Source organism: Gallinula chloropus (assembly GCF_964237585.1).
Source record: "Gallinula chloropus genome assembly, chromosome: 7".
Classification (NCBI taxonomy): Eukaryota; Metazoa; Chordata; class Aves; order Gruiformes; family Rallidae; genus Gallinula; species Gallinula chloropus.
The window spans coordinates 27541313-27554426 of record NC_140092.1 but is presented as its reverse complement, the minus strand read 5'-3'; the positions used below and the strand labels follow the sequence as shown (position 1 = coordinate 27554426).

General features: G+C 41.0%; 1 protein-coding gene across 2 annotated transcripts in view; it reads left to right on the top strand.

Annotated features, from left to right (window-relative positions):
* DCLK2 (doublecortin like kinase 2) overlaps window positions 1–13114 on the top strand; it is a 90136-nt gene that overhangs the window by 38971 nt on the left and 38051 nt on the right. The window contains exons 3-5 of one of the 2 annotated variants that reach the window (XM_084266958.1): window positions 7832–7934; window positions 10432–10533; window positions 11822–11872. In XM_084266958.1, coding sequence (XP_084123084.1) covers window positions 7832–7934; window positions 10432–10533; window positions 11822–11872 — 256 coding nt within the window. The remainder of the gene's footprint in view (window positions 1–7831; window positions 7935–10431; window positions 10534–11821; window positions 11873–13114) is intronic. The other variant, XM_084266959.1, reaches the window with a different exon arrangement.

Here is a 13114-nt window from a genome sequence, read left to right as displayed (position 1 = left end):
GGCGAGGAAGAGCAGTTTTACAAGTGTCAAGGGCTGCTTCCCTGTGCCAGGAGGAGTTGTACCATCTTCACCCGATTTTCCAGGTTTCCCATGGATCTGATACTGGAGTGGGTTTTGTTGCTGTTTTTGAGGGCCTCCATCCTCACCTGGCTCTTGAGCAGTTGCAGTGTCCCCTACTTCCAAATCACTTACCAGCGTTGCACCTGACACTTTCTGTCATTTTTAGCAAATGAATGGATTGTTAATTTAAAAAAAAAAAATACTGGCAGTTGTTTATTCATTTGAAAGGGCTTGTCAGGGTCTCATTGATTTGACTTTCATCTGTATTTCTCCTTCCTGGCTATATCCTGGCTACCCATCTGGCTAGTCTGTTGCTGTTTACTGAAGATGTGTCAGGAAGTGTGACTCAGGAGAACCAGGCACGCAGCTGCCTTAAGCTACGAGTGAGCCTCTTTTTTGCTGGTTTTGGTTTCAGTTGTGAAGTCTATTGATGGCTAAGTAAGAAATTAAGGGAATTGGTTAAACATATATAGTCTGTTTCACTTGATCAAGTTGCTTTGTGGAAGTGCAGAGACCAAAGAGAAGTTCAGAGGAAAGAAAATTGTATTAATATCACGGTACCCAGTGGGAAAGGGTGGGGATGCCCCTTTCACCTTCCTCTCTGAGTTCCTGAGGCTGCCCAGAGGAAACTCTTCCTTTTGAAAGTTAATTCTGTCCTTGTTAGCAATGGAACAGAAATAGAAAACAAACCACTGACCTGTTGCTGCTCTCCTCGTGCTTTGCACTTTAGGACATGCATTAAACCCTTAAGGTGTAACCTTGAGAGCCTCACAAACACTGCAAGATTTGCAGTGCAGCTGTGTGATGGTGAAGGCAAAGCAGCAGTGTCAGCTTCATTTGAAAAGGGGAAACAAAAATGATGTTTACAATTAAGACCCAACTGGCAAAATAGACAAATATTTGACTTTTGCTTACTGGGAAATCAAGATTGATGCGAGGGGCAAAGGCAAAACCAGCAGGACAGCACAGGCAGAGCTGTCAGGTCTGTCCCAGTCAAAGTGCAATAGTGTTTCCCAGCAGAAACGTGGAGACCCCTCACGCTGAAGGGGGTCGCAGAGAGGTTATATCAAGGTTTGTGGCATTGACCTTTAACAAATTATTCAGCAGTTGATGAAAAAACCCACTGTGTGTGTGTAAGAATTTCAGCCTCAGATGCCTGTCTCTACTGCTGAGCTGAGCACACACATGCAAGTCCAGCTGTTTCTGTGCATGCCAGCTCTCCTAGTTTTCCTTTTGCCTCCTAGATTATGTGCTTCCCTGTTAAAATAGTTACACTATATCCTGTTTTCTTGAAGTCACTAGATAAAAATATTTCTTCCATTGTCAAAGAAATAGAAATAATCTGGCGTATCTTTTCCAGTTTTGATGGTTTAGCTCCTTTTTTCAGCTGATGGAGAGAATTTGTCATCCAGGGCAGCTTTCCCCAGACTCAGGGTGTGGTGTCTCAGACTTAAACTGCACAGCCCTGTTGCTGCTTACTTAAATTGAATCAGCCATACCAAATTGAGCCAAACTATTTGTCTTTACAGCCTTTCCATCTACATTTAGTGTGAAGTGTATTTATAGAGCTGGAATACAGTGGCTCCTCCTGGCTGGAGGGTGTTGATACATGGTTACAGAACTCTCTTTAGTGTGAAAGACTCGAGAGGAATAGAATTGATTAGTAACTCTTCAGGTGTTTATAAAACCTCTGTGGTGTTAGTCTGTCAAATTTATTTTAGTAACTTTTTTCCTCTGGAGGTTGCAGGACAAATTTCTTGTGGATAAAGGTTCTTTTATCTAGTTTATTATTTTTTTTTTAATTGTAAAGGGTAACTATTAAACACCCATGGAATTCTCTCTATGAAAGATCCATCATTATAAATCTTTCTTTTGGAGGCAATGTGTCTTCTGCTTGTTAGATTCAGAGGTGGCAGTAGGGTTGGGTGTGAATACATTTCCAAGCCTCTGTGATGATAATGGATCACAATTTGTATGTTCTCATCCAGTGCCTTGATCTGACTGAAGAAGTTCTTATATTTGGAAAGAGCAAACTTCTTTGGTCATAAATATTTGTCAGAAACAGTGTCTGGTTTAGCCCCAGCTGGCAACTTGCTCCCTACCCCCAGAGCAGGATGGGAGAAAGATTTAAAGAATAAAAGGGAGAAACCTCATGGGTTGAGATAAAGACAGTTGAATAGGTAAAGAGGAGTGATGTGTGCAAGCGAAGGAAGGCAAGGAATTAATTTCCCACTCCCCATGGGCAGGCAGGTGTTGCTATCCCTGGGACAACAGGGCTCCATCACATGTAGCGGTTACTCAGGAAAACAAATGGCAACACTCCAAATATCCCTCTCGTCCTTCTTCTTCCCCCAGCTTTACACGCTGAGAATGATGTCATAAGGTATGGAATATCCTTTTGTTCAGTTAGGGTCAGCTGTCCCAGCCCTGTCCCCTCCTAACTCCTTGCACACCCCCAGCCTGCTCACTGGTGGGGTGGGGTGAGAAGTAGCAAAGCCCTTGGCTCTGTGTAAGCACCACTCAGCAGTAATGAAAACACCCCTCTGTTATCAACGCTGTTACCAGCAGAAGTCCAAAACAGAGCCCCATACTGGCTACTAGGAAGAAAGTTAACTCTACCCCAGCCTAACCCAGCACAGAAATACAAACCTATTTTAGAAGGTAAATAGGATGGGTGTAAGTGACATTAAGACTAGCAGACAGCAGGGGATCAGGAAATTGATTTTTCAGATGGGTGTTTCTTGCCTTTCAACACCCCATTTTCACCTATTGTCTTGCATTTTTACCCATTCCTTTAAGTTTGTGTTGGTTTTTTCCTGCTTGTAAACCACATTTTCTTTTCATTTCCTGCTGTGTGATTTTGAAGAGCTATTATTATTATTATTAGTCTTGCAAACTGCCATTAGTCATATCACTTCTGTAACATAATGCCCACTTAGTAATGTGTACCTCTGTTAGAAAGGGCTTTGTGTTTTTCCAAAGATGACATCAGTTCAGCATCCCAAGGTTTCCTTAATTGATGGGGGGATTTTTATAAGAAAACTCTGCTTTTTATGCAACAAAGCAGTTCACTTCTTGAATCACTGGATGATCTAGACTCTTGATCATTTAACATCAAGATGCAAGTGATGCCAGAGTCACTTACATGTAGCCTATGGTGAGAATGTGAGTGAAGGGATTCTGTTAAAACAGACAGACAATAATGCTGTGGGTGACACAGCTAAAAATAGAAAATGTGATGTGGACTTCCAGTTATATTTATTGTGAAACTTCTCACACATCTTCTTTTGCTTTTCCCAATTCCTCTGTGTCCCTGCTTGTAATTCTAAGCCATTAGAAGTATTTTTAAAAAGCTGAGTACAGGTCCAGTCCAGTCCTATCCAAATGTGAGGTAATGTGCTGTGTATAATGACATATTTCCTGTTGGATGGAGGGTGGCCATGAGCCAGTAGTGTACCCTGGTGGCTAAGAGGACCAATGGGATCCTGGGGGGCATCAAAAGGAGCGTGTCCAGCAGGTCAAAGGAGGGGATCCTCCCCCTCTGCTCTGCCCTGGTCAGGCCCCACCTGGAGTGTTGTGTTCAGTGCTGGGCTCCCTGGGATGAAAAAGCCAGGGATCTCCTGGAGAGAGTCCAGCGGAGGCTGCAAAGGGGATGAAGGGCCTGGAGCATCTCCCCTGCCAGGAAAGGCTGAGTGAGCTGGGGCTGTTCAGCCTGGAGAGAAGCAGCCTGAGAGGGGATATGATCAATGGGGATCAATACCTGAAGGGTGGGACACAGGAGGACATGGGCAGCCTCTTCTCAGTGGGCTGTGGGGACAGGACAAGGGGTGATGGCCTCAAGTTGGAGCCCGGGAAGTTCCACCCCAATGTGGGGAAGAACTTCTTCCCAGTGAGGGTGAGGGAGCCCTGGGACAGGCTGCCCAGGGGGTGTGGAGTCTCCTTCTCTGGAGAGATTCCAGCCCCGTCTGGACGCCGCCCTGTGTGACCTGTCCTAGGGACCCTGCTTTGGCAGGGAGTTGGACCCCATGGGCTCTGGAGGTCCCTTCCAACCCCTGCAGTTCTGTGACTATATGATATTTTGAATAACACCAGTGCAACAAGACAACCTGATTGGAGTCTTGAGTTGTCAGAGGAGCACCAGTAAATCACTTTTTGTTCCAAGTAAAAGGACGGTGGAGGAATTATCAGCAGAACATAGGTACTGTTTGCCTAGGGAAAGGGTATTCTATTTAGAAATAATAGGGTTGAACGTGTTTTAAATGTGTTAATTGAAACATCTGGAGTTCACAAGATAGCAGTTTTCTGAAGTGTTCCTAAGACAGCTTTTTCAAAATATAATTCACTTTTTTGGGGGAAGAGGGGAAAGAAATTCAAGGCAGCATGAAACTCCTTTGGTTTAAGCTTTTGTATTGTTGGCTATAACGATAAACCCTAGAAATCCTCCTTGGGCAGCTCTCTGTATGCCTTCCTTTAAAATCATCACATTTAAAATAGATTATTTTTTTTCTTTTGCCCCTGGACAAAGAAATAATGCTCATCTTGTTCTTTTAAAAGAACAGTATCTCTGGTAATTAAAGCCATGGAGAGACATGTTCTGATTGAGCTTTACTGCAAGGCCATGGACAGAAAGCCTGCATTCTCAGTACTTGTATAGAGCCTGTTTGGATGTAAACTAGGAATTGGCCAGATCTGAAGCTCAAAAATGAAATAATGACTTACAATTTTAATAAAAGCTCTCAACATTAGAGAAAATCAGATCTCATTTCAGTGCTTACCCTCTCTCCAAGGTGTCTAAACCTTTTCAACTCCAGGAATAGAAGCTCACAGCACCAGGACTATCAAGAGTTGCTGTTCAATTAAATGACTATTTATTTGCCTGGTTTTGCTATGGTACGCTTACATGCAGCTTTGCTAACACCATCTCTCCCTGAAAGGCATTTTAGGAAATATTTTGTAGGACTGAGCAGTTCTTTGACACCAAGTGCAGCAAAACGAAGGGGTAAGAAGAGAATAGTCGCTTAGTCAAGAGAGAAACAGCATTTGTCAGACACTAGTTTGCTAAATGAAATTTTGATCCCTAATTTACTGGTACAACCTACATGCTATTCAGATGCAGAAGTTCTACTGCTAATGAAATTCTAAAATAATTGCTCAACATTTCTTTCTTTCTAAATTTCTGAACTGATTAAATCCTGCTCAAAGCTGTAAAAATTGCTATATGAACGAAGTATAGAGATAGTTTTTTTGGAACAGAATTGTGTGATTTGCAAGTCAGACCACAGTGGACCTGCAGCATCCAAAATCCCACATAAACAATGTATTCATTTCGTCTTTCTAGCCTAAGAGTTTTTTGCACACTAAGTGAGCCAAAACCTGTTATCATTAATTGCAGCATATACATTAATTTTAATTCTGTAGGAAATGAAGGGTGTTTATTTCAGCATCTGTTTGTACATTGGGATACTCTCTTTTGACATTATACTAACAGCCTATAAAAATAACTTATTAGATCATACTTTCAGGAAAACAGAAGATTTTCATGAGCTTGGTTTTAAAAATACTTCCCTCAGCTGATAATATGCATAGATCTGACCCCTCCTTTGTAGTATTGCTCTGCAGGCAACAAAAGGATGATGCTGCATGCAGTGAAATCCCTGTGTATATCCCAGAGTGTGACAAGACCTGTCATTCTCTCCTCTCTTGCTCTCAGATGTTAGACTGGATGGGTTAAGGACTTTGAATCAGAAAAGAGAGATCAATTTTAGGATCTGCTAAACCACAGCACTTAATATTTCATTTAAGGGCACTAGGGGCATGAGTACAGCAGTGATGGGTAGGCAGAGCTTGTGGAGCTGTGCCAGAGCAAAGTTAGATTAGATGGTAGGAAAGAATTCTTTGCTGAAAGAGTTGTGGGGCTGTGGCACAGGCTGCCCAGGGAGGGGGCTGAGTCCCCACCCCTGGGTGTGTTTAACAGACGGGGAGATGAGGTGCTCGGGGATATGGTTTAGCACAGGACAGGAATGGTTGGACTTGATCTTAAAGCTCTTTCCCAAGCTTAAGATTCTGTGTGATTCTGTGATTCTGAGATGGCAGTTTTGGGGGCTTTGGGTGTGAATTGTGCCTGGCAGTGGGTCTCTGCCCCCCTCCCCCATCCAGCAGCACTACTGGGTGAAGTGTTGTGAAAGCTTTCTTGCAGCTTTGCCTGGAGTGGCAGGTTTGGGTCGCTCCCTGAATTCCTGGAATCTGTGGTCATATCATATATGATAATGAGGCCTCTTATTAAGTAGAGTAAGTCCCATGTTAGCAAAACTTCTCTTAAATTTGAATGGCCTTTTGAATCTAGTTATCACTGCTTCTTTGGTTAAATGGGTGAAAGCATTTCTCTGCAAGGAGAGCAGATTGTCAGTGCTAAGATAACAATACCAGGATTTTGGTGGTGGCTGGGCGTCCTTTGGCTGTGTAACACAGTGACCCAAATGCTGGATGCTGCATGTGGCGCTGAAGTGAGGAGCTCTGCCTGTTATCCCTGGGTTAGCTGCCATGACAACTGCGCTGCTGGTGAATGCCCTGAGTGGGTGTTCTTGCGGAGAGCTGAGGGTCATTGATATTCCGAGTGGTTCTCTGAATACTGCAGTCACTAAAGCCCCCTTCCTGTAGCTCTGCCAATGTTTACTATAAGGGCAGTGAGGAAAATATGCAAATGCTATTGACAGATATCTGGGAAGGAAAACAGCTCATTTCCCTAAAAGCAGTTCCAGTTTTGCCTCTCTAATGCCATGGCTTTACCAAACGGTTGTAACTGGCTTAGGCTCTACACAGGGCTTACTCCCAGATCTCATTTCAATGTGCAGTGTTAAAAAGAACAGGGGAACAATTATAGAGTAAAATTTTAATCTATTTACTTTTAGAAAAGAGCTCGTTACCTACAAACACTTTCTTTCTTTATCTCACAAGGGAGTAAGAATGAATTTGATGGGATTTCTTGTGGCAATTTTGCCTTATTTTATTTTTAAAAGGAGGCACTCCCTCACAAGCTGACTTTGATTGACTTTGGAGGGCTGTGATTTTTTTCAGACCTTTTATTTTGTGGGAGGCTTTGTGTCTCTGATTTTGTGTTTTTATAGAATGTCTAAAACATTTTTCTGATATCCACATTCTTCTTGAAATACACTGTACCATCATGCTACCATCATGGTAACATCATTGCTGGGACAATTAAGAAGAGAGCTGCAATGAACATGGAAGACATTGTGTGTTTCTTCTTCTTGAATGTGGAATAATTTTTCATAGAAGGTGGATTTTATGTGGCTTTTTTTTAACAGAACATTAAAACGTGAAAATTAAATGCCTTGAAGAAAAAATAATAAAAATTTGTAGATTAAGTCATTTAAACTTGGCATATTTTCCCATAAGCAATGAATGTAAGAATAGAAGAAGCTTTGATAGTTGAGTAATGCTTATAGCTGGTCTTGTCAAAGTCATCAGCATGCATGTATAGTTAAAGGCAAAAATGCAGGCATTAAATGTAAGAGAAGGTGGTTTTGGAGGTGTGAGGCAGACATATTTTGCATTCTTGACCCTGAGGTTTCCTGAACTTTCTGGTAGAGCTGAACTAGTTGACAACTGGAGTGTTTCTGTCATTATAAAAGAGCATTATGGTGTCACTGTGAAAAGGAAAACATGAGCTTACTAATTGTTGCACACTAACTGAAGGCTTAGTATTTGGAAGTACTGCATTTATTTATTTTTTTATATATATTTTGCTTTCAAGGTGACATGCTTGCAGGACTTCTTTGGAGATGATGATGTCTTCATTGCATGTGGGCCTGAGAAATACCGGTATGCTCAGGATGACTTCGTCTTGGATCACAGCGGTAAGACTGTACATCCTAAACCCACTGAAACAGTCAACTTCTTTAAGAACTCTTCCCTCCCTCACCACCCCACTGTTCGATCTTCAAGAGTTGTGTGATTTGCAGAAATATACACAGGGAAATATATTTTCTGTAGATTGAAAAGATTATCCAAACCATCATCTGGATTTTGTAAATCTGTTGGGTTGCACTTACAAACTTGATATATTTTCTTGGAAAACAGTTTCTTTCCCTAAAATTATATGAAAACCAGCATTGAATGTTGAAATGTTCAATTATGAATCTAATGTCTCTAAAATACGTTCAAAACATCACTTTTGACATAGCTGAATATAAGATAGTTTCCACATTACTGTCTTCATGAGATATTTGAAAAATCACCTATGCAACCACCATTGGTTTGGGTCTCAAAGTGTCCTGCTAAACAATACACACATTCCATTTGTGTCTGCTGTAGACCAAGTGTTGAGCCTGGTTTTACTGTAAAGTTGTAAGCGGTGTTAGGTGGGGAAGGAGGTGAGAAAAACTGGGACTTTGTGCCCATGCTGCCTGCCACTGACAGATCATTAGTTTAACTTGTACAGCATCATTGTTTTTCTGTAAAGAGAAAATTTATAATGTAAATTCAAGGCAAAAGCTCTCTCCTCTACCAGGGATTTTTAGAATTGGCTTGGAATATCAAATCATATTTATGCTGGGTTTCTTTCTCCATGTTCATAGAATCATGGAATGGTTTGGATTGGAAGGGACCATTAAAGGCCATTTAGTCCAATCCCACTGCAACAAGCAGGGTCTTCAACTAGATCATGTTGCTCAGTGCCCCATTCAACTCAACCTTGAAAGTTTCCTGGCACGGGGGCATCTACAGCTTCTCTGGGCAGCCTGTTCCAGTGTTTCACTGCCCTCATAAATAATTTCTTCCCTGTATCCAGTCTAAATCTACCTTTTTTTTGTTTAAAACCATTACCCCTTGTCCTATTGCTACAGGTCCTACTAAATAGTGTTTTTCTATCTGTATTGGTTGAGCTGTAGAATGACTCTGATTTTCCTTTATAAAAAAGTGAATATGTAGTAGAGAAAATTTGCCCTAATCACCAGATTATTTGAGGGGAGTGTCAGGTTGTGAATAAGAGGGGTTTTTTGCCTTGCTGTCAGGCAAATGAAAGCAAAAGCATATGCTGCTTTTTTTTCTTTTAGCTGATATGAATCTACTCTTATGCAGGAATGGAAGAGCATGGTTGTATTAACTCACACTGCAAATCCCACTCATAATTTCCCTTGCAGGTTTTAAGGCTGCAAGTTTGCTTTTCCCATTACTCCATGCACAGACTAATCAGGTTCATTTCCTTTCTGAGAACCCAGTGATGGAGGGTTTTTTTCCCTCTTTGTCTCTTCAGCTTTGGTGGTCCCTGCTTCCTCTAACGACTCTGGAGGTCTTAATGTAGAAAAGCAGGTTAGGTACAGAGTGGAACATGACCTGATTGGCAGGACCTGCAGCTCTACTTTCTATATTTAACGGTGACGTGGTATCCCACTGATGGCATTGACATCTTAGTGATGAATAGCAGGGATAAAATTAGGGGGGAAATTTATGTGATTCCATTGGGAGTGATTTGCAGTGAATGCTAACTGTAGGAATTAAAACATTTCCAAAATGTCAATGCATGTATGCCTATCGATTGCTTTCCCATCTAGGTTGTCCTTTGTTTAAAGGTAAATGGTTGTAATCTATTGTCTCAGCCTTTTTCTTTCTTCACCTCTTTAAAAACTAGTCCCAACATTGGTTTCTTGCAAAAGAAGGGAAATGGGGTGTGCTGTGCAGTTGCCATGTGTGGAGCTGCCAGCACAGCATGCAGGATGTACTGAATTAGCCGAAACCACCTTGCCATCAGCTGACTTCTTTACTATCTCAGCTGTGTGTAAGGACAGACTTGAATTATAGCAATAATCCATCTTCAAGGCATGAAGAAACATTGCATGCAGTATGTAATACAGAATTGCAGAATCCCAAGGTTGGAAAATACCTTTAAGATCACCAGGTCCAACTGTACCTGCCCTCTGCTAAACCATATCCCTAAGTACCTCATCTACCCTTTTTTTAAACACATCCAGGGATGGTGACTCAACCCCATCCCTGGGCAGCCTGTTCCACATCCCAACAACTCTTTCAGTGAAAATTTTTTCCTAACATCTGCTCTGACCCTGCCCTGATGCAGCTTGAGGCCATTTCCCCTTGTCCTATCTCCTGTCCCCTGGCTGAAGAGACCATCGCCCACCTCTCTACAACCTCCCTACAGCATTTCAGTACCTCAAATATGTCTGCTTATGGTATGTAGGTTAAAGTTCTGAGATGCTTTACAAATTTCTTTTATTCAGCTGGGCAAACATGTATAGAAAATGCTGACATTCATTTTCCAGATAATAAATAGCATTAGTGGTGTTGGGAGGAATGGTGGACACTGAAGTGTTGTCGATGTTCCATGTGCTTGCTTTGTAGAATGCCGTGTTATGAAGTCCTCTTATTCCCGATCATCTGGCATGAGGCATACTGGGTCTAAAAGTCCAGGACCTTCACGACGAAGCAAATCACCTGCCTCAGGTACTACTTCTAGGAAAGAGCTGAACGTGTAAAATACATGAAAGTTAGAATTAATGTGATTAAAAAAACCTGTTAGCTCTGTCTGGATAACAAGTGCCATGCTTTGTTTCCTGTGGGAAGAAATGGGGTTTTTTTTCAGTTTGTCTCATAGATTTAATAATAATTTATAATAAAACTTGTGTTTATTTTTGAATCCTGAAAAGAAATGTGGTTTCTAATTTTTTAATTAACAGCCACAAAAGGTTTCAGTTTATAAACTTTGGAATAACTTGTGCTAGTTGTACACCTGGGATATGTTTTCAGCATGGCACTTGGTTTTCTTGAAGACTATTAACTACAGGATGGTTCTGTGGTTAAATTCACGTTCATTGAACCAGACTATACACTTAAGTGCTTTGGATTTGAAAAGTTTCTCCTATAGTAGCCAAATATTTTTGGAAATACTGGGTTTTGCTGTCTCAACTAATTTTAGGAGATGTTCTGGAATGTTATTGCCCATTAACAGAGAATTTTTTTTCCTTCTTGTGCTTCCTGTAATTTCAAAGAGAGGTTCGCATAGTGTTTTGCCAGCAGTCTGGCAGAACACCATATGCTCCAAACATTGAATCTTTTATGCAAATAAATAAAAGGGAGCATTTTTTTTTCTTTTTTTACCTCCACATTTAATTTCTAAATACAACAACATTTCATTATTTTTTCCTTCAGACCTGGAAAAGTAATCCTGAAATTAAGCCATTGAATATGTAAATACGTGTATTGAAAGCTGCAGTGTTTTCCATATTCTCATTTCCTTATCAGTATTTTCTTTGTTTAATTGATGCTGGTTAAAGTAATTTTATGTCTTTGGGTTCTTTCAAAATGGAATATTTATCATCTGTCTATAAAGGTTGAATATTTATCTGAAAAGCTTCAAAGAAGGATCACAGTAAGAACAAAGAAAAATGTAGCATGAAGGGCAAGTTTTGCAATTGATCTACATTCCATGCAATCCTGTTAACTCCAGTGAGATCACATGGGATATCTATCAACAGTGAATTTTATACAAAGTACTTAGAAATCAGCACTGTCTTTTCCTAACTTATTTCTACTTGGACACCCCCTTTGGTTAGATTAATTTGAAACATTTATCCGAAGTGTCTGGTATTTATCCCTCTATTTACTTGCCATTTTCTGTCATGTAGTCTGTACTTACCTTTATTTGTCCTTCTTCCTTTCATGCATGTTCAGAGTTGTTTAATAACTTCTTTCCTTAATGTCTTTTTCCTTTGTGTCAAATATATGAGTACAGTAAAGAGGGGTGGCCACTACTCCAGTGCTTACTCTTCAGCAAAATCCCCAGGTGAGCCATTATAATTATGGCTGTGTATCACTAGTGTGTCTTCTCCCTCTCCATTTACCTGTATTCTTTTTGCTGTATTTGTGAGTATTTTGAAGCTTGAAACACACGTTTTGCTTTTGGTGAGCCAGAGACACGATGGATGTAGGCTTTTTGTTGAAGTAGATCGTTCGAGTGAAATAATATAACTGATGCTTTGTAGTTGTTGGGTATCCGCTAATGGTGTCAAAGTTCAATTTGTAAAGGTACTATTTGACTGTAAGCAGAGGAGGATTCTGAGGAGCAATGCATTTCTATATGGATTCTAAAGCATATTATAAAATTTCAGCCAGTGCAAAAAGGTGGGGGTATGGATTGCTGAAAAAAAAAGCAGTGCAAAGCAACATATCATAGCCTTTCATTTTATTTGCAGTTTCATAGAATCATAGACTGGTCTGGGTTGGAAGGGACCCCAGGGATCACAGGGGTCCAGCCCCTTTGCCACAGGCAGGGCCACAAACCTCCAGGGCTGGAGCTACACAAGGTTGCTCAGGGCCCCATCCAATCTGGCCTTCAACACCTCCAGGGATGAGACACCCACACCCTCTCTGGGCAGCCCGTTCCAGCCCCTCACCACTCTCTCTGTAAAGAACTTCCCCCTAAGATCTCATCTAACCCTTCTCTCCTTCAGCTTCACTCCATCCCCCTTGTCCTGCCAGTCTCTGCCCTTGAACAAGCTGATTCCCCTCCTGATTCTCTGCTCCCTTCAGGGACGGGAAGGCTGCAATGAGGTCCTCCTGCAGCCTTCTCTTCTCTAGGATAAACCAGCCCAGTTTCTTGCCTTCCTTTTGTTTTGTTGTGTTATTTCAGCCTAAGTTCTAAACCACAGAGAAACCTCTTTAGACCTCCAGTTCAAACCGCTGAATATGTAAATATATGATGCTCTGAACCTTCAGTTCAAAATGAAAGTGTCTCCAAAACAAGTAACACGCATTTTGATTAGCAAATAAGTTGAGACTTTGGACCATACTAGATGTTAACAATTTAAAAGGTATTCATAGGGTTTATTTTATTTTTCAACATTCTAATATCCTAAAGGTCCATAGTCTAGTATGTACTACTTAAAGAAGGACAGAGGAGAGTTCTTTTTCTGCATATTCAGGCTGCTATAATTGTCGAAAGAAACCTCAAATGAACTTAACCCTTAGAAAATAGATCAGAAAGGTAAGTTTTGCAGGTACATGAAATAATCAGCAAATCAAAAGC